We start from the raw sequence: 21,208 nt of genomic DNA, 5'->3' as shown, positions 1-21,208 counted from the left end.
AAGAGGGGTCAAAGCCCCTCCCCCGAGCTCCCTGTGCCCTAGGAGTGTGATGGTCCAGTCCTCCCCACCAGTCAGTGTCCCACGACCAGTGTTCCTGTTGTAGCCACGCTTTCTGGGAAACAAACTTACTCAGAAGGACAATGCAGATAGTGGAGTGCAGTTTATTACACCAGGGGGCCTGAGGTAGAGTCTCCTCTTAGCCAAGGACCCCTTATATACCCTAAATGTACATGCTCAAACCCACCTCCCCAAATTCTCTGAAACTAGTCTGAAATAAAGGAAAAAGAAAGATACAATCAAAGTTAACCTGTGATCATATGCCTTGAGCTAAGTAGTTAACAGTGGACAATTATCAATAAGCCTGTGGTCATATCCCAATAAGCATAATAGAATTCATGATTCTATTTGGTTACACAGATAATTAGGGAATTCTTTTAGGCAATGGAGAGTCTAGGTACGAGCCCTGGGGCTCTTCCATCGGCGGTGGGGGGTTTTCCAGTTGGTACATCGTTTCCATAGATACTGGGCACATAGCTCAAAGTCCACAGTCTGACCCAAGATGGAGTCCTGCTTGCAAGATGGAGCCTGTTCTGTCTGTTTCCTCCTTCATTCCCAGTTACAGATTAGAGAGTCCAGTGGCATTTGCTTATCCATCCAGCACCAGGACCCCCACCTGGATCCATCTGACCCACCACCTCTGCCTGTAGCCATCCGACCCCCAGCCTCTCATCCACAGACACTCCATTTGGGTCAACTGACTTTTATTAGGACATCAGCACTACAGTGACAGGCAGGCCAGACCTGGTGCAGGAAAATTCAGGCAGGGAGAGTTAGATGGGCTGGGTGGTGCCCTCCCTGAAGGGGAGGGGGTGAGGCAGGCTATGAGGATGGGTCAAGGGTGAGCAGGAGGGTAAAGGGTGCATCAGAAGATGCCCTGTGAGAAGGGGAAATTGAGGCGTCTAGATGAGGCCAAGCTCCCTGGGGACCCCTTGGGGCTTCTAGACCTGGATGAGGCTCCTGAAGAGCTGCTCCAGAGAGGAGCAAAAATCATTCAACACTCTCCAGACGGCCTCAGCCGCTATGCGCAAGCCCTGTAGGCAGGCAGCCGCTATCTGATGAAGCCACTCCAGGGCTTTCTGAAACTTCTGCTGCAGTCGCCGCAGGAGCTCTTTAAATAGCTCAAGTATCCAGTCATACCAATCCCTTGAAGTGGAGGAGTCAAAGGGCTGGTTCCGGCCTGGGGGACTGTAGGAGCCAGAGGGCTCACAGACTCTGCGACGCAACTCCTGCAGTGTTTCACGAAGCAATGGACAGGATTCCTGCAGGGATGGGAGGCTGTTCAGGTACATATCTGGGGCACTGTCCTGACCGAGCCGAGGCCTCCCAGCCTTTAGGAGACTCTGGGACCCAGAAGCCCACGAATGAAAACTGCCTGCCTTCCTGCCAACAGCTCCACAGACAAGAGGACTTTTCCCAAAACCTGAGCCTGGTCCCTTGGGTCCCCTCGAGAAATGAGCCCTGGTGCTTTATTGTACCTGAAGATGGAATGACCTCTGAACTCAGCATGAGGCCCCAGGGCTCACAGGCAGGGGGCTGAAGGCAGGGCTCTGCTCACCGCGCACTGAGTGAGGAGGCTGATGCCCCAAGGCTGCCCTCCGGAGCTCTCAGGGCCCCCCAGCCCCGCTCCGGGGAGCTCTGTGCACCTGTGGCAGGACCAATGACAAGACAGACCAGTGGGGAAGGGAATCAAGAGGGGCTGAGATGTCAGCGCAAACTCACCGAGTTGTTAACTTGAGCATCCACGGCGTCAGCCATATCTGCACTGCATATGCTCTGAGGAAAGAAAATGTGGAGACTGCCCACGTGCCTTGCAGCTGAGCTCTGTTGTCCCCACTGGGCCTCCCATGGGTCCAGGAGAGTCAGAAGGAAGACAGACGTCCAGACCCAGTACCCTGGCTGATCCCAACCCTGGGGACTCAACTTCAGGGGAAGGGCAAGACCCAAACTCACCTCCATTAAAATAAGATCTGAGCAGACCTATTGGGAAAATATCACTCAGTTTAAAATCCCTACCCTCTCTCACTTCGAGTCTCAATCTCAAGCCCGAGTCTGTGCTCACTGGTGTCCCCTCTCCCCTGGTGGCTGCGGACCAGGCATCTGACACTGCTGTTCTGTCATACTGCCCTGTGACTTGCACACCTCCCCCAGCAGCCCTGGGCCTCCGTATCCCCCACCTGTGCGGTCAGTGGATACAATGGATACACAGGTGAATTTTGTGCCGTGTAGGGACTGGGCCCTGAGCTATCACCTTCATCATCACCATCATCATGAAATTGTTAGGGGAAACACACTGACTGAAACTGCCCACCCTGGCCAGGCACCACCATAACCATCTGCATGAGTAATTTTAGGACAGGAGGTCCTAGTGAGGAACAGGGAACTAACAAGCTGCCAGTAACTGGAAGAGTTGGGGAAAGCTCAAAAGGAGACAGGACGTGTCTGACCACCTCCCAGAATCCTTCTCGCTGGCATCCATCTTGGCTGAGCAAGGTGTGCGCCACCAGGCAGGACTCCGAGTCAGAACAACTGGCCAAAGACAGCCCAGAAACTAATTCCATCACCATGAAGCCCAAGACTGTGAACCAGCAGGCAGAGCAGTTCTCCTGGTTTCCCTTACCCTCCTGTGCCCCACCCGGGCGCCCTTTCTCAATAAACTCTCTTGCTTTGTCAGCACGTATGTCTCCTCAGAGAATTATTTCCGAGTGTTAGACAAGAGCCCACTCTCAGGCGCTGGAAAAGGTCTTCCTTCCTGCAACAAAGCCACCTTATTCCACTTAAACTGGACAGAGGGGAGTGCACTGACCCACCTCTTCTTTAGACTTCTTTTGAAGGTTTGTACAAAACAATTCCACGAATTGAAACTGTGAAGAGAGACAGAGTTGGGACAAAGAGGCCTGGTCCTTTCACTCCTGGGTCCCAGGTGGGCCAGAACATTCTTAGTTTCACCCAGCTTCCCCATTCCCTTAACCATACATGAGGAAGAACTTCTTACCAATTTGGCTTTGAGGGAATTGATGAAATCGTCGATGTCCTGTGGAGATGACAGTAACACCCAGGCTGATGAGACCTCACCAACCATTGCAGACCTGTTACACACTCAGACAAGGAGGACCCTTGCCCTGGACTAGGCGGGTCAACCTGGTTACAGATGCCTAGCCCTCCGTGGTCCCGCTAGAGCAGACCAGGGAGGAACTGGTCAGTTCTCTGACCCTGCAGACCCCCGGCCCCCAGCCCCTTTCCCTCCAGACACTTGACACCATCTCGGAGGTGGCAGGCGCCCCACCGACCCCTCGGGAGACTCCACCTAACGGCGGGAATCTGGCGCTGTCCCCACTGCCCTCCTGGCCCTGCGTGGTCAGTGTGGCTCACAGGGCATGCAGAGCTTCCGTCTGCACACCCTGTGTCCCGGGGCCCCATCCTGTCAGCCCAGCATCACACGTGTCTGGGCAAGAAAACACCTCGAGGGGCCGTGGGGACACTCTGCTGCCCTCATCGTCCTCTCGCTGGGCCTGGCTGCTCAGCCTGGGTCACCCCAGATGACCACTCCCAGACACCGGTGTTCCATGGCCCAGAGCCCCTGAGCATCTGATCATGCTCAGGACTGAGGTGGGCGGATTGGTACAGAGCGGGGAGGGCTCCCCAAAGGGAAAGAATAGACTCTGAGCTCAGCGTGGCTTCAGCTGCTGATCCAGGCCCTAGAGAAATGCTTTCGGTTTCTAGTAAAACACCACATGCCTCTACCCCCAGGTTTCCAGGCTGTAGAAAAAGTCTCCAGAGATGACTCATTCCTCTGACCCTGGAGACCCTCCATTTGCAGCTCTCTCACCAGAATGTCGACTCTAATTCCTAAAGTGACTCCTTTGTCCCATGACTCTGGTTCCTCAGTTTTCTGCAGCCCAGACCAGCCCACCAGGACCTGCACAGAGCTGCTGCCATACCTGTCCTCCAGCAGGAATGCCGCCCCAGAGCCAGGACCTGCTGCTAAGGACGGGGCTCTAGGGTGGGGGGAGTCTGGGGGAGAATGGATGCGTGTATATGTATGGCTGAAACTATCACAACATTGTTAATCGTCTCTATTCCCACACAAAATCAAAAGTTAAAATAAAGAGAGCAAGAGAGAACGAGACAGAAAGAGAGAGAGAAATCTTTGTGCACAAACCCTTTTAGAAATGGAGAGAAAACAAATAGTTGAAGTCCAGCTGAGAATTTTCCAAATGAAATAAAAGAGAGGGCTCAGAGCAACAGGCGTGTATAGGGTCTGTGTCAGTAACTGTTCAGAATGTCGGGGTAGAGATAGCAGAGCACTCCCCGTCGCCGCCCCGGATCGCTGTGAGAGAGGACCCTGTCAACTGCATGGGTCACAGGTCTTCAAGGCCAATCTCCCCGGAGGGTCCCCCACTTCGGCCCAGGGAGGTTGGGGCAGAGGCAAGTTAGGAAATTCTAGGGCCCAACCTTCTCCCCACTCTTGGGATCACTCACCTTAGCGGAAGCCATGGTGCTCCAAGGTTCTGCCACTGTAACGCGGTGGGAGGGAGGGTGTGAGGAAAAGTGATCTGGAGAAGCAGGCTCGCCCACCACCCTGGAGCAAGTTCTGCCTGCAGGTCTCCCATCTTTCCTCAGCCCAGGTGCCCGGAGCCCCTCACCTGAGAGCCTGCGGCAGAACCCCAGCTAGCAGTCCACTGCAGAGCAGTCCAGACTCAGCATCCCCTGAGAGTCAGGGACTTAAGGGCAGAGAAGGGAGGGGTGGGAGGGTGGAGCCATCGAAGAGCCCAGGAAGCCAGCTGGGGCGGGGGTTTGTGTGTGTGTGTGACAGAAATAGAACTAGAGCAGGGCCAAGACAGAAGGAAGGCAAGATGGGCTGACAGAGTTCTGAGGGGCCAGGGTGGAGAGGGCGTGTGCCTGACACTCTAGGTCCCTGGACAGGCCCCTCCTCCCTGAGCTGGGACGGGATCTCTGAGCCCAGCTAGGGCCTCACCCTCCACCCGCACCCATCAACTAGGGGGCAGGGAGGGACAGGGAAGTCCAGACTTGGGACAGCACGTTGAGGAAGCTTGCGGAGCTCCAGGAAAGGATGTCAACCAGCTGGGGGTTAAGATACAGGGGAAGGCGACCAGGGCCCTCGAACAGACTGCACCCCACTCCACATCCAGAGAAGCTTCGGTAGCCGCCCTGCCCTCAGGAAGTCACAGGACCTGCAAGGGCCCTGAGGTGGAGACTCTCCCCGGGTCCCCGGCATCCAGGGCAGGGCCGGGCCTGATTGCCTGACACAAAGGATGGAGCCCAGGAGGGTCTGAAGGGAGCCTTGTTGACCAACTGACCCCAATGACCAGGGTCTCCTGAGCCCCATGGGGGGGCCCTTCAGTCCCAAGCTACAGTGGCAGGGGTCTCCCTGGCCCTGGCCGTCCCCACAGGGCTTGACTCTCACAGCCTGGCCCACCTCCCCCTTAGAACAGCCCCTCACAGCCCAACACAGCCATGGCCCTGTGTCTGTCTCAGAGACCCAGGGCCGCCATAATAAAGAGCCACAGACCCGGGTCTCAGCGACACACGTATATTCTCTCCCAGTGGAGCCAAGGCTCACTGTGTGTGTCTGTCGGTGTGTCTGTGTGTGTGTGTCTGTTGGGGTGTGTGGCGGGGGCGGGGTGTGTGTTGTGGGGAAAGACAGCTATTAGAGCCAACTGTGGGTGAGGCCAACCAGTCTCAGCCTGGAGTGATTTCTCTTCTTGAGTCCACCCCCGTGTTTAGTACAATATCGTCCAGTGTATTTGCCTGTTTAATTAAAATTGAATAAAACTTAAAAGCCCAGATGTTAGATTAAATCGGGAAACCTGTTCTTGTGGAACGTTGGTAACTAACTCACACTGAAAATGCTAGCAGCTGATTACTTCAAACTGAAAAACGAAACCTGCCTGCAGGTAAGTTGGGTTGACCGTTGAGGACCCCTAAACACACTATGTAAATTGGGCCAGCCAGGAGTGCTGTTGGTTCTACCTGAGGTCCTCACTCCGGTCCTCGGACCTTCCTTTGCTCTGTTTTCGCTGGCTTTTCCCTTCCTTGTCTTTTAGCCACCGCCATTCTGAACTCCTGATTCCTATTCTAACTACCTAACAACCTCAAGCAGCCATTCTCCACCCCTAAGCCATCATCCTCCAGGGCCCACTACCAGGCAACCCCTAAGTCTGCTTTTTACTTTTTGAGGTACCACTGGAATATTTCCCAAGGTCATAAAACCACGTCACATTGCCAGCAGCAGTATATCAAAGTTCGAATTTGCCTGATCTTCATCAGCACTTATTATCACAACCTTTTGATTCTGGCATCCTAGTGGGCATGAAGTGCTATCTCACCCTGATTTCTATTTGCAGTTCCCCGGAGGCAAATGCTGTTGAGCAACCTTTCATGTGTTTGTGGACCATGTTTATACAGTTCTTGGAGAACTGTATACACTGATCCTCAGCACGTTTTTAAACTGGGGTATTTGTCTTTTTATTTTAAGTTGTCAGAAGAGTTTTATGCTCTGGGTACCAATCCCTTATCAGATACATCGATTGCACAATTTTTGTTCCCATTGTGTGGTTGTCTTTTCATTTTCCTGATGGTTTACTTTGAAACACAGAAGCTTTTGCATTGTTATCTTGGGACTGTTCGTTCATTTCAGTCACTCAGTCAAGTCCCACTCTTTGCGACCACATGGGCTTCAGCATGCCAGGCTTCCCTGTCCATCACCAACTCCTGGAGCTGTACTGTTCTTTACATAATAAAATTCAATGTGATGTGGCATGTTTGTGAACCTGACTTTATGAAGTGAGAGGCTGGAGAAGTGTCCATTGTCTCAGCGAAAGGAGCCTCAGGTGTCACATGGGACATCCCTCTCTGGGCGCCTCCAACCAACTCTTGGTTGCCCCCCAGCTCATCCTCAGCCACCCTGTCCCCTGTCAATGCTGGATTCCAGCCTCTTCTGTAAAACAGTGATTCAGGTCTGTCACGTTCCTGCCACCAAACTTCGCCTTGGGGCTCCATCACTGCTCTTAGGAAATGAAGGGTTTTCTCTCCTGTTATTTTTATTGCCCCGCGCTAGCCAGCCACCACCGGGACCCTGCTACTGCTGCTAAGTCGCTTCAGGCGTGTCCGACTCTGTGCGACTCCATAGACGGCAGCCCACCAGGCTCCCCCATCCCTGGGATTCTCCAGGCAAGAACACTGGAGTGGGTTGCCATTTCCCTCTCCAATGCATGAAAGTGGAAAGTGAAAGTGAAGTCCCTCAGTCGTGTCGGACTCTTTGCCACCCCATGGACTGCAGCCTACCAGGCTCCTCGGTCCATGGGATTTTCCAGGCAAGAGTACTGGAGTGGGGTGCCATCGCCTTCTCCACAAAAGAAGAGAATCGGGCACTGATTTAGATCCTGAATTCTGTGATGAGCTGGGGTGGGGGGCGGTCAATAGGTGGCCCAGGTCAGACCCACACATCACCCAGGAACGATGACGAAGCAGTGACCCCAGACTGAGAGGGGGACAGTCCACTGTCTTCCCACCAGCATGAGCTGATGGGAGCCAAGCAGCTCCCGAGAGGACGGCAGGGGCTCAGGTGTGGAAGAGGGGAGAGGTGTTCCAGGTGCAGGAGGGTGTCCCCCTGAAAGTGGGCAGTTCTGGTTCCAGGGTGCTTACCGGAAAGAAGGTGCTCGGGGGCCGACTGTGGAGCATCATCTATGTGTGAGCAGTGATGTCACCCAGGACCTGGGGCACGGTGACCAGGGGTGGTCTCAGGGCTGATGTGGGGTCCCCAGCAAAGTGGGTTGCTTGGGATGTCACAGAAGGAGGACAGGGTGACAAAAATCACAGAGGGCCCACAGAGGCAGGCTGGGGTTCAGCGTCCCGGGGTGGACGGTGGGGCCCATCCCTAAAGACCCAAACAGCTTGGCACAGTTGTTGACAGGAGCGGCCTGGGCTGCCTGGCACACAGACTGGGGCCTTCAGAAGGGAATGAAGGCCGTCTGGGCGCTGAGCCCTCTGGGGTCCCCTCGATCCAAAGCGAAGTGGCAGGTGTCTCCCTCCCCTGGCCTGCCCCACAGGGCTTGTCGCTCACAGCCTGGCCAGCCTCCTTGCTGAGGCAACAGCCTCTCTCAGCCCAGCACCTCCATGGCCTTCTCGTAAGTCTTCCAGCCCCAGGGCCACCATAACAAAGAACCACAGACCCGTGTATCAACAACACACATTTATTCTCTCACACGGGAGCCTAGAAGTTGAGGCCAAGGTGTCAGCAGGTATGGTTCCTCTGAGAGCCCTGAGGGAAGCCTGTGTTCCAGGTCTCTCCTAGGCTTTAGATAACCATCTCCGCATCAACACGGAATCCTCTCCAGACATGTATGTGTCTCCTAATCCCCCATTTTCCTAAGGTCACCAGTCATAATGGATTAGGGCCCACCCCAAGGACCAGGTTTCTCTTGATCCCTTGTAAAGACCACCTCCAGATGACGTGGCATTCAGAGGACTTCGGCATGGGAATTTGGAGACACAGTGCGACTTCTGATATCCTTGAAGGGCAACTGGATTTGGAAAGTAGAGGTGTTTCTTGGGCACAGCTGGAAGGGAAAGCTCTGAGCCGGGGGCTGGGATGTTCAGTCGTTTAGGTGTTGGGAGGAAGACAGGGCTACGGGAGTCCCCACATGTCACAGGTTTAGGTTTAAGACTCCTGCAAGACTCCTAGGAGGAACGTTTCCAGGAGACAGCACAGGTCAGCTAAGAGACTGAGGAATTGGGAGAACTCACAGCGTGGGGGCACTAGTGGTAAGGGATCTGACTGCTAATGAGGGAGATGGAAGCGACGTGGGTTCAATGCCTGGGCTCGGAAGATCCCTTGGAGAAGGAAATGACACGCACTCCACTGGCCTTGCCTGGGAAATCCCATGGATGAGGGACCTGGTGGGCCACAGTCCGTGGGGCTGCAGAGGCAAACACGACAGGGCGACAGCACTCACAGCGTATCAAGGCGTGATTATTTCCTGAGCCATGTGCCACATTTTCCATGTGCCAGGGAATGTGGTGGGGCCTTGAGGGGAACTGGCTTGAAACAGAGGGGTAGGGCTGCCCCGGAGAAAAAGGAGGGCATCCCAGGCAAAAGGAGCAGCATGTGCAGAGACCCAGGCCGTAGAGCAAGGAGCTTGGCCGGCAGCCAAGGACTATTGCGCAGCCGAGGAGATGCAGAGCAGAGTCCTGCAGATGAGACGCGGTCTGACAGGTCACTGAGAGCCTTAGGTCCTCAGTTGTGTCCGACTCTGTGCCACCCCGTGGACTGTAGGCTGCCAGGCTCCTTTCACCTCTCCCTGAATTCTTTCTGAGCTGAGACATAAAGGACCAGAGTTCCTCGGATCCCATGAAATACCACCTAACGGTTTCAAATGGCTATCCTATGCTAAATGGAATACAAAACATCTGCTTTACAGCAAATAACCCACTGAAAACTGCTGCCTATAACATGCATGTGCTGGTTAAAAGGTCCAAGAAGTGAGATGACTGATATTCACATAAGTAATATTTCATCTGTTCAGAATTCTCCATAGGAAGGAAGAAACTTGTGCCCAGAATCCCTGGAAATTGCACCTATTCCATTCACATCACTCCCTCCTGCACCTTGGAGGACTCTTTCCTCCATGTTTTTATTGGATTTTGTTCTCTTACCTCCCGAGTTTATATTGTCCATGCACAAATCACATATCATTGGTCAAAAACAGACATTTATTTGGGAGGGAAAATGTTTAGAAAATGTATTTCATGTGACTTACATTGAAATGGAGAAAAGATTTAATCTAAAAACAACAACAACAACAAAAACTCATACTGAAATTGAAACGGGGAAGAAATTTAGTGTTAAACAAAGAATACCGTACTACTTCTATCAACTGAGTAACCTCACCATCGTGAGAAGTAGAATATCAGATGTAAGTCATTATGTAAAAAGAAAAAAGGAAATAGTCAAGTGCAGGTTTAGCACAGGGGCACCGGAGAACACAGGGGAAAGTCTGAGGGACTTGCATACTGATGGGGAGGTGAGGCAGGGACGGGGCCAGGAAGCCAAGGCTGCTCAGGGCTGGCAGTGGGCGGCTCCTTGAAGCAGGGAACTCAGGCCAGAGGTAGGCCTTCCAGTGTCAGGCCTGTCAGAGGGACCCTCTGGAAGTGAAGAGGGAAGGGTGGGGCCGGAATGGGGCTCTGCCACAAGGAACTCCCAGACAGGTTGCTGTCCCCCTCAGACAGGAAGGGGCAGGCCCAGGAGACAGGGAGAGCCTTCCTCCAGGTCTCCTGCCCTGCTGGGGCCTCAGCTGACAGCAAGCTGGGTCGCTGAGGATGATGAGGGCACTAAGATGCTAACGTCAGGGTCAGGGTCCACAACTGACTCCTCCTGCGAGACCCACAGCCGGCCCTCAGGGGTCCCCCTCGCTGAGGATCAGCTCAGCGCCCCATCTGACATGGTTTGGAGCGACAGGCAGAGACACAGAGGCATGCTGACCCACGGAAGGCACCTTGGTCCTTGGGGCCTCTGAGTTTCGAAGCCTCTCCCACATCCCTGGGTCAGCAGAGCATCCCCGTCCCTGACAGACAGGTCAGACCTGGAGATGGGAAACCTGGCCTGATGCTGTGGTGTCGTCCCTGCAGGACAGGAGGTGAGGGCAGTTAAAGGATGGGTCAAGGGTGAGCAGGAGGGTAAAGGTTGCTTCACAAGATGGTTTCCTGGGAGGGGATTGTGCAGGGCCTCCTGGATGAGGTGGAGTTCCTCCAGAATCACTGGGGCTCCTAGACCTGGATGAGGTTTCTGAAGAGCTGCCCCACAGAGGAGCAGAAATCCGTCAGCATTCCCCAGACGGCCTTCACCGCACTGCAGATGGCCTCCAGGAAGGTCACCGCCTTCTCCGCAGCCAGGTGAGCGCATCCCAACACCGCTGCTGGAGACTCTGCAGAATTACTTGGAACCGCCCCAGGGCTCTGGCCCAGATGCTCTCTTCCGGATTCTGAACCTCCAGACAGTCAGAGACTGAAGGTCTCTGGATTCTGCGGCGTACTCCTTGCCGTACTTCCAGAAGGAAGGGACTGGACCGCTGAAGGGATTCCTGCATGGATGGGGGCCTTTCAAGGACCTGCCCTGGGCAAGGCAGACCCTGGTCCTGACCTCACCGAGGCCTCCCAGCCCTTGTGAGATGCTGGAGCTCAGAAGCCCAGCCCAGCCCAACCCAAACTTCCTGCCTTCAGGCCAACAGCTCTGCAGACACGAGGACTTCTCCCAGAGACTGGGCCTGGCCTCTCGGTTCCCCTTGAAGAACGAACCCTGGTGCTTGGTTGTACCTGCCTGCAGGTGGTTGGCCTCTGAACCCAGCACCAGGCCCACGGGGATCATAGCAAGAAGCTGAGTCCAGGGCTCTGGCCACCATGTGCTGAGTGGGGAGGCTGATGCCCACAAGGCTACACCACCTGAGATTTCAAGGACCCCCCGTTCATCCCCCACTCCAGGGAGCTCTGTGCACACGCAGCAGCCCCAAGGACAAGAGAGACCAATGGGGAGGGGAAGGAAGGCGCTGAGACAGTGGCTCCAACTCACGGGAAGGTTCTCTTGAATGTGATCTTCTATGAATTCACAGATGTCCTCGCTGAGTTCCTCCTGAGGAGAGGAAGTGTGCAGTCTGCACTCCTGCCTCCCTGCTGAGGTCAGTGGTCCCCACTGTGGCCTCCTGTGCATCCAGGTGAGTCTGAAGGGAGCCAGGGCCCCAGACCCCATACCCTGGCTGATCCAACTCTGAGGACTACCCTTAGCAGGGATCAAGCTCCAAACTCTCCTCCATCTCTGCTAGGGCTGCCTCCTAGCAGAGGAGGGGAGAAAACACTCTGTTTAAAACACCCCCACCCTCTCTCACTTTCACCCTGAATCCCAAGGCCCAGCTGGTTCTCATCTCTGCCCAGTCACCCCAATAACTAACCCTCAACCCTGGGACCATGCTCTGGCATCCCTGCCCTGCCCTGTTGCCCTGTGGTCTGGCTGCTGCCCTCAGCATCCCTGGGCCTCCGTAGCCCCTCCCTGTGCACTCACCTGCCACACGGGTGTGCGTTTGTCCAGTATAAGGACTGGGTGCTGAGCTGTGACCCTCATCATCACCGTGACTGTGAACCCACCCCACCTCCCTCAAACTGGGGAGGGTCGGCGGGGGGGCACACTGACCCACCTGTGCTCCTTCTGGTTCATTTCGCATCTCATCACAGAAATAATCCACCAGGGTGTACTGTGAACAGAGATGGACTTGAGTAAAAGAAGCTCGGTTCTTCTCCCTGCTGGGTCCCAAGTGGGCCAGATCCTTCTCGGCTTCACCTCTCAGAACCCAGGCCTCCCGAGCCCCCAGGTATTCCTCGGGATGAGCCTCTTACCATCATGGCCCTCAGAGAAGCCAGGTTACGTGAGAGTCCCTGTGGATTTAACAGTGAAACTCCGCTTCTGGCCTTGTAACCACTGAGACCTGTTTTACACACACACACACACACACACACACACACACACATACACACACACATACACACACTCACTGAAAAGGACCCTTGCCCTGGAATAGGCGGGTCAACCTGGTTCCCAGATGCCTAGCCCTCCTTGTCCCGCTTATCTGACCAGGGAGGAACTGGCGCTGTCCTCTCCTGTCTGAGCTGCTAACGGTGACAGTGGCCAGTCTTCCTGACCTCTGACCCTGCAAACCCCCGGCGCCCAGGCCCTTCCCCTCCAGACACTTGATGCCTCATGGAGGTGAGAGGTGCCCCACCGACCCCTCGGGAGACTCCACCTAACAGTGGGAACCTGGCGCTGTCCCCGCTGCCCTCCTGGCCCTGGGTGGTCAGTGGGGCTCACAGCGCATGCAAGACTCCGTCTGCACACCCTTGTCCGGAGACCCCATCCTGTCAGCCCAGCATCACACGACTGGGCAAGGAAATACCTCGCGGGTCCGTGGGGACACTCTCTGCCCGCATCCTCTCACTGAGCCTGAGTGCTCAGCCTGGCTCTCCCCGCGATGACCACTCCCAGACACCGGTGTTCCATGGCCCAGAGCCCCTGAGCATCTGGTCACCCTCAGAACTAGGTAGGTGAGTGGGACAGAGGGCAGAGGCCACCCCAAAGGGTAGGAATAGACTCTGAGCTCAGCGTGCCTTCACCTGTTGATCCAGGCCCTGAGAGAAATGCTTTCAGCTTTTCTGTGAAAATCCTGGCCAGCCAACTAGACCCCAAACGCTGCAACTAAGATCTCTCAGAGACAAAAGAAATTCAATAAATAGGAATAAGCATTAGAAGGAACCCGAGGATGGCTGATTCCTCGGACACTGCAGACGCTCCACGTCCGGCTCACCCACGAGCATGATGACTCTAATTCCTACACTCACTCCCTGGTCCATTGCTCCTTCCTGGGTCCCAACACAGGCCCCCACACTGAGCTGCCCCCCAAACCGAACGCCCAGCAGGAGCCCCAGCCCCACAGCCAGGACCTGCCACATAAGGAAAGGGCTCAGAGCAACAGGAAACTGGAGCGTGCTTGTCAACAATTATCCAGAATTTCAGGATGGTGACAGCAGAGCGTTACACCAGGGTCATTGTGAGACGGGGCGCTTTGATGGCCCGGGTCCCATGTTTTGACCCTCTGCTTCCCCAGTGGGAAGGAAATGGCAACCCGCTCCAGTATCTCTGCCTGGAGAAGCCCATGGACAGGGGAGCCTGGTGGGCTACAGTCCCGGGGTTCGCAAAGAGTTGGACACCACAGAGCGACTCACACTTTCACTTCCCCTGTGGCCACCCCAGGGCCCAGGGAGGGTGGGACAGAGGCTGCTGTGCACAGAGCAGTCAGCAGGGCTGGGGCTGAGCTGGTGGGAGCGGGGACAGACGGCAAATGAGACTCCAGGGCCACTCTCCCCCCATCTCTCATCGTCACTCACTTTAGTGAGGCCTATGGTGGCTTAGGGTCCTCCAGCTGGGACCTGGTGGACTAAGAGCGGAAGGAAAAGTGCTTCAGAGAAGAGGGCTCGCCCACCACCCTGGAGGGTCCTCCGCCTGCAGGTTTCCCCCACCCCAACGCGGGGCTCCCCAGAGTCCCTCACCTGAGATCCTGCAGCCAGAGCTCCAGCTGAGCACTGCCCCACTGCCCGCTGAGCCCCAGCAACTTAAGAGCTGGCCAGGGAGGGGCAGAGAGGGTGGAGCCCTGCTGGGGAGGGGGCAGGGGCAGCTGGGTGTGTTTGAGACAGAAACTGAGTCAGAAATAGAGGCAGAAACAGAGCGGGGAGGGCAGGAGTCCGAAGGAAAGGATGACAAGGGGCCAGAGGTCTGAGGGGCGGGGTGGGGAGGGCGTGTGCCTTACACTCAAGGTCCAGGGGTCAGGGCCCTTCCTCCCTGACCTGGGTTGGGATCTCTGAGCCCAGCTTGGGCCACCTCCCCTCACCATCGGGTCGAGCACAGGGAGGGACAGGGTAAAGTCCAGACTTGAGACAATAGTTTGAGGAAGATTTGGGGGGAGCTGACCAGGGCCCTCGAACAGACTGCACCCCACTCCACTCCACATTCTGGAGCTGCCCTACCCTCAGGAAGGCACAAGACCTGCAGGGGCCCTGAGGTGGACACTCTCCCCGGGGCCCTGGCATCCAGGGCAGGGCCGGGCCTGTGTGCCTCACCCACAGGATGTGTCCCTCAGAAGGGGCAGAAGGGAACCTTGCTGGCTGTCTGGGCCCCGCTCACCAGGGTCTCCTGAGCCCTGCTCGGGCCCCCGGGCCTCAGTCACCATGGCAGGGGTCTCCCTGGCCCTGGCCAGCCCCACAGGGCTTGACTCTCCCAGCATGGCCCACCTCCCCCTGAGACCACAACCCCTCACAGCCATGGCCTAGCATCTGTCTTAGAGACCCAGGGCTGCCATAACAAAGAGCTACAGACCCGGGTCTCAGCAACACACATTTACTCTCACAGTGGAGCCTCGAAATTGAAATCAAGGCGTCAGCAGGCAGCGGTTGCTCTGAGAGCCCTGAGGGAAGCATGTGTTCCAGGCTTCTCTCCTAGGTGTGTAGACAGCTGTCTCCAGGTCTGCATGGTGCCCTCCCTACACATGTATATGTCTCCTAATTCCCCATTTTCCTAAGGTCACCAGTCATAATGGATTAGGGCCCACCCTAAGGACCTCATGCTCACTTGATTCCCTGTAAAGAGCCCCCTCCAGGCGCTGCTGGTTAGGACTTCACTGTGTGAATTTAGGGGAACACGATTCAGTGTCTAATATCCTTAAAGAGGAACCAGGCTCCTGATGGGCCACCCGTGTGCACCCCACGGGGACAACCTACGAATCCTGCTCCTCAGGGAAAGTCTCTCTTGAGTGCACCAGACCCCAGCCGGCACCCCCTGCCCCTTAGGAGCCAGTTCAGTTGTCTGAAAGTCCCTTCCCACACCCAGGAAGTCCAGATCCTTCCCTGAGCCAGCTCAGAACTCCAGGGTGGGAGGGAGACAATAGAGCGGCTCTTGCTTCGGCTGCAGGCTTCCCTGGTGGCTCAGAGGGTAGGGAATCTGCCTGCAATGCAGGAGACCTGGGTTCAATCCCTGGCTTGGAAAGATCCCCCTGGAGAAAGGAACCCACTCCACTATCATGGCCCAGAGAATTCCATGGACTGCATAGTCCATAGGGTTGCAAAGAGTCACACAGCTGAGCGGCTTTCACTTGCTTCATTTGCCCGCCTCATTTCCAGGTTTGATCTCCGGTGATGTGACACTGGGCACCGCCACATCTGTCTCAGGAAGGCCACCTCCAGAAAGGCATTTCATGTCTCACTGAGGACTGAACACTTTTCTTTATACAGTTTTAGTGAGATGTAATTCACATATCATACAATTCACCCAGGAAAGGGCCTAATTTAATGCACAGTACTACTCAACCATCACCACCATCAATTTCAGAACACTTTTATCATCTCCAGAAACCATTCTGCACCCTAAGCCATCATCCTCCACGGTCCAGCATCAGGCAATTCCTAAGTCTGTTTTTAACTTGTTGAGGTACCACTAGCCTCTTTCCCCAGGCTTCCCCGGTAGCTCAGCGGTAAAGAATCTGACTGCAATGCTGAAAACCAGGTTCAATCTGTGGGTCAGGGAAGATCCTTGGGAGGAGGACATGGCAACCCTCTCCAATACTCTTGCCTGGAAAACCGCATGGACAGAGGAGCCTGGGGGGCTACAGTCTATGGGGCCACAGAGACAGCATTGAGCGTGCACAACCACACACAAGAGTAGTAAATGTTTTCCAGCTCCATGCCCTGACCACATGAATCATTTGCAACTTTTGTTCCCCATTCTGTGGGTTGTCTTTTTACTTTTCTCATGTTGCCCTTTGAAATACAAAAGTTTTAAGTGTTTATATTTTAAAACTTTGTATCATTTCCTTCCCATTCTTTAAAAAACATAATTCAATACCATGTGGCATGTTTGTGACCCTGACTTCATGACGTCTGAGAGGCTGGACAAGTGTCCATTGTTGCAGGGAAAGGAGCCTCAGGTGTCACATGGGACATCCCTCTCTGGGCACCTCCAACCAACTCTTGGTTGCCCCCCAGCTCATCCTCAGCCACCCTGTCCCTCATCAATGCTGGATTCCAGCCTCTTCTGTAAAACAGTGATTCGGGTCTGTCACGTTCCTGCCACCAAACTTCGCCTTGGGGCTCCATCACTGCTCCGAGCAAATGAAGGGTTTTCTCTCCTGTTATTTTTATTGTCCTGCTTCAGGGCTGATAAGCTTTTTGAAGACAAGTTTCCTCCTCCTCATACTTAGAAAGGGTCCTGACAGAGGCCCAGATGGCTTCTGGTGCCTTTAAACATCCAGATCCCTGGCTGGTTGAAGACACTGGGCTGTCATCCTCCCTCTGGCCTGGTCGTGACCACGCTGGGCTCCATGCCCCTGGGTCAGCTCTGGGCTGCACTGTGGGCCCGCTGAGGCTGGTGGCACATAAGAAATGGTGGGTATGTGACTCCAGCCATGGGGGTGAACCTCTCTCACCCAGGCCGTGAGTGGAATCTGTAAACACAGAAAGAGGTTGGCCCCTGGGTGGAGAACACGGAGGGGACGCACAAGTCAGAAGACAGAGACCTGAGACGGCAGCTGCTGGCCCTGGTCCCTTGAAGATCGGGGCCACCCCCAGCCCACCCCCACATCAACCACCCAGTTTGTTCAAATGCAGATTCCTGGCCCCAGACCCAGAGTGAGGATTCACAGTGAAGACATGGAATCTGCATTTTTCAAGTTCCCTAGGTCATTCTCTCTTTTTCTTGGACCACACCGATCGGCTTGAAGGATTTGAGTTCTGGGACTAGAAATTTAACTCAGGCCATGACAATGAGAGCACCAGATTCTAACCACTGGACCACCAGGGAACTCCCTTCCTGGATTATCCTGTGTGGACTATTCCAGAAGCAGAGTTCCAGAGGCATTCATTTAGATCCTGAATTCAGTGGGGAGGGAGGTCATTGCGGTGGCCAGGTTCCATCCACTTGTCACCCAGGGGCACTGAGGAGACAGTGACCCCAGACTGAGAGGGGACCAGTCCACTTTCTTCCCACCAACATCGAGCTGATGGGAGCCAAGCGGTTCTGGAGGGGGTGGCAGAGGCTCAGGTGAGGAGGTGGGAGAGGTGTTTTAGGAGCAGGAGGGTGTCGTACTGAATGTGGGCGGTGCTGGTTACCAGCGTGCTGATTAGAACCAAGGATGGGCCACAGGGGCCGTCTCAGGAGAATCACCCACGTGATGCTCATGTGACACCCATGTGAGCCATGGATGTCACCCCGGAGACTTGGGACATGCTCAGGGGTGGTCACAGAGCTGGGTTTGGGACCCCACCAATGTGCTTCGATTGGCACTTCATGAGGGGATGACAGGATGAGAAACCTTAGACCAGAGGCTGGAGAGCCGGCTCAGCAAGGGGGAGTGGGGCTGTCCTGTAAAGAGCCAAGCACTTGGGACAGCTGCTGTTGGCAGGCGGGGCGGGCTGCAGGAATTCAGCCGCCTGAGCTCCGGGAAAGGCCAGGTGTTCCGGGAAAAGGAGAGTCCTGCGGGGTCATGGCCAGGGGCAGGGGAGGAAGGAAGGCCCAGGAGGCGGCAGTCAGGACATTCAGTGCCAGGGCTGGCCCTGTGTCTCTGCCCTCCTGGATTTAGGTCCACCTGCATCCCCAGCTGCATCCTGGCTGAGACCCACCCCTGGGACAGACTTCCCACAGCCACCACCCGAGGGGGCCCGGTGGGAGATCCGATCCCTTCCACACAGCCGCAGGTTCCCTTCAGGGGGAGGCCAGGCCCCCCACCAGCAGGGACAGAAGAGGCAGGAGGGGCACTGAAGGACGCCCCGCAGCCGGACTGATCCCACATTGACAGTCGCAGTCTCTGGCTTAAGGGTCGCTCTGGAGGGTCTGGGGGCCCGAGGGCCCACAGTGGGGGCGGGGCAGTCCAGGAACTTGGGACCCATGGGTTGGGGGGAGTCTGGCTCCTCTCTGATGCTGCCCTTGGGGAAGCGCCAGTAGTGGAGGCCCTTGAAGAAGTAGGTGTCACCTGCGGGGAGGGAGAGGTTTGAGGGGCTGGTGCACGCCTGCCCACCCTCCAAACCCCTCTCTCCGCACCGCTTCTCCGCCCACGCCGGGGTCTGCAGGCCCCACCACCCCACGGCCACTGGGCCCCCAAGGCCCCGCCCCCCGGGTGCGCGAGCTCTCCCACCTCTGTTGCTGACGGTGACATCGTCGGGGGCCGGTAGCGCGCCCTCCCAGAGGCTCAGATCGCGCGGGTAGCCGGGGTCCGGGCGCGCCACAGCCTCGTCCTACCGCCAGTACTGCCGCCCCCGGATCAGGTAGGTCTTCCCGTTGAGCCGCCAGGAGACACGGCGTCCACCTCCGCCCCGGGGGGCAGCCCCGGCTCGGTGAGCGGGCGTGCGGAGCCCTCTAGCAGCCGGTCCTGGAACGACGAGAACTGCGGGCCTGCGAGCGGGGCGGGGGCCAGGTGAGGCGCGCTGCGCATGCCCCGCGCTAGCCAGCCACCACCGGGACCCTGCTGCTGCTGCTAAGTCGCTTCAGTCCTGTCCGACTATGTGCGACTCCATAGACGGCAGCCCACCAGGCTCCCCCATCCCTGGGATTCTCCAGGTAAGAACACTGCAGTGGGTTGCCATTTCCCTCTCCAATGCAGGAAAGTGGTAAGTAAAAGTGAAGTCCCTCAGTCGTGTCGGACTCTTTGCCACCCCATGGACTGCAGCCTACCAGGCTCCTCGGTCCATGGGATTTTCCAGGCAAGAGTACTGGAGTGGGGTGCCATCGCCTTCTCCACAAAAGAAGAGAATCGGGCACTGATTTAGATCCTGAATTCTGTGATGAGCTGGGGTGGGGGGCGGTCAATAGGTGGCCCAGGTCAGACCCACACATCACCCAGGAACGATGACGAAGCAGTGACCCCAGACTGAGAGGGGGACAGTCCACTGTCTTCCCACCAGCATGAGCTGATGGGAGCCAAGCAGCTCCCGAGTGGACGGCAGGGGCTCAGGTGTGGAAGAGGGGAGAGGTGTTCCAGGTGCAGGAGGGTGTCCCCCTGAAAGTGGGCAGTTCTGGTTCCAGGGTGCTGACCGGAAAGAAGGTGCATGGGGTCTGCCTGTGGAGCATCATCTATGTGTGAGCAGTGATGTCACCCAGGACCTGGGGCACGGTGACCAGGGGTGGTCTCAGGGCTGATGTGGGGTTCCCCAGCAAAGTGGGTTGCTTGGGATGTCACAGAAGGAGGACAGGGTGACAAAAGTCACAGAGGGCCCACAGAGGCAGGCTGGGGTTCAGCGTCCCGGGGTGGACGGTGGGGCCCATCCCTAAAGACCCAAACAGCTTGGCACAGTTGTTGACAGGAGCGGCCTGGGCTGCCTGGCACACAGACTGGGGCCTTCAGGAGAGAATGAAGGCCGTCTGGGCGCTGAGCCCTCTGGGGTCCCCTTGATCCAAAGCAAAGTGGCAGGTGTCTCCCTGCCCTGGCCTGCCCCACAGGGCTTGTCCCTCGCAGCCTGGCCAGCCTCCTTGCTGAGGCAACAGCCTCTCTCAGCCCAGCACCTCCATGGCCTTCTCTTAAGTCTTCAAGGCCCAGGGCCACCATAACAAAGAACCACAAACTCGTGTATCAACAACACACATTTATTCTTTCACAGGGCAGCTTAGATGTTGAGGTCAAGGTGTCAGCAGGTATGGTTCCTCTGAGCGCCCTGAGGGAAGCCTGTGTTCCAGGTCTCTCCTAGGCTTTAGATAGCCATCTCCACGTCGACAGGGTGTCCTCTCCAGACGTTTAAGTGTCTCCTAATCCCCCATTTTCATAAGGTTAACAGTCATAATGGATTAGGGCCCACTCCAAGGACCACGTTTCTCTTGATCCCTTGTAAAGACCACCTCCAGATGACGTGGCATTCAGAGGACTTCAGCATGGGAATTTGGAGACACAGTGCGACTTCTGATATCCTTGAAGGGCAACTGGATTTGGAAAGTAGAGGTGTTCCTTGGGCACAGCTGGAAGGGAAAGCTCTGAGCCGGGGGCTGGGAGGTTCAGTCATTTAGGTGTTGGGAAGAAGACAGGGATACGGGAGTCCCCACATGTCACAGGTTTAGGTTTAAGACTCCTGCAAGACTCCTAGGAGGAACGCTTCCAGGAGAGAGGACAGGTCGATAAGAGACTGAGGAACTGGGAGAACTCACAGCGTGGGGGGCACTAGTGGTAAGGGATCTGACTGCTAATGCGGGAGATGGAAGCGACCTGGGTTCAATGCCTGGGCTCGGAAGATCCCTTGGACAAGGAAATGACACGCACTCTACTGTCCTTGCCTGGGAAATCCCATGGATGAGGGACCTGGTGGGCCACAGTCCGTGGGGCTGCAGAGGCGAACATGACAGAGTGACAGCACTCACAGCATATCAAGGCGTGATTATTTCCTGAGCCCACCCATGTGCCAGGGAATGTGGTGGGGCCTTAGGGGACCTGGCTTGAAATAGAGGGGCAAAGCTGCCCCGGAGAAAAAGGAGGGCATCCCAGGCAAAAGGAGCAGCATGTGCAGAGACCCGGGTGGGAGAGAGAGGAGCTTGGCCAGCAGCCAAGGACTATTGCGCAGGTGAGGA

At 56.1% G+C, this 21,208-nt stretch overlaps 1 protein-coding gene across 4 annotated transcripts; it reads right to left on the bottom strand.

Annotated features, from left to right (window-relative positions):
* Nucleotides 1-744: 744 nt before the first annotated feature.
* Nucleotides 745-4,863, bottom strand: LOC133238163 (uncharacterized). 4 transcript variants are annotated; one of them, XR_009733448.1, is made up of 6 exons: nt 4,704-4,863; nt 4,540-4,574; nt 3,053-3,091; nt 2,011-2,921; nt 1,780-1,833; nt 745-1,319 (listed from the first exon to the last, which is right to left on the bottom strand). XR_009733448.1 is itself a non-coding variant. In XM_061400959.1 (6 exons), exons 2-6 carry the CDS (start codon nt 4,552-4,554, stop codon nt 999-1,001), a joined length of 687 nt encoding a protein of 228 aa, XP_061256943.1. In that variant the 5' UTR covers nt 4,555-4,574; nt 4,704-4,863; the 3' UTR covers nt 745-998. The 4 variants fall into 4 exon arrangements, 3 of the variants coding, with proteins under 3 accessions (XP_061256943.1, XP_061256944.1, XP_061256941.1); XM_061400959.1 differs by having other exon boundaries at nt 1,780-2,037; nt 2,868-2,921; XM_061400960.1 differs by lacking the exons at nt 4,540-4,574; nt 4,704-4,863 and having other exon boundaries at nt 2,011-2,037; nt 2,868-2,921; nt 3,053-4,529.
* Nucleotides 4,864-21,208: the final 16,345 nt, after the last annotated feature.

The sequence above is a fragment of the Bos javanicus genome, chromosome 25 (assembly GCF_032452875.1).
Source record: "Bos javanicus breed banteng chromosome 25, ARS-OSU_banteng_1.0, whole genome shotgun sequence".
Classification (NCBI taxonomy): Eukaryota; Metazoa; Chordata; class Mammalia; order Artiodactyla; family Bovidae; genus Bos; species Bos javanicus.
The sequence above is the reverse complement of the archived record's forward strand: the minus strand, read 5'-3'. Positions and strand labels throughout refer to the sequence as shown.

What these genes read in the sequence shown, in the direction of transcription:
- LOC133238163 (XM_061400957.1), bottom strand. Translation starts at nt 3,139, where the DNA reads ATGGTTGGTGAGGTCTCATCAGCCTGGGTGTTACTGTCATCTCCACAG. An exon ending in ATTCCCTCAAAGCCAAATTG is followed by an intron (nt 2,922 to 3,052) that starts GTAAGAAGTTCT and finishes CTCTCTTCACAG; the next exon opens with TTTCAATTCGTGGAATTGTT. An exon ending in ATGCTCAAGTTAACAACTCG is followed by an intron (nt 1,320 to 1,779) that starts GTGAGTTTGCGC and finishes CCATCCCTGCAG; the next exon opens with GAATCCTGTCCATTGCTTCG.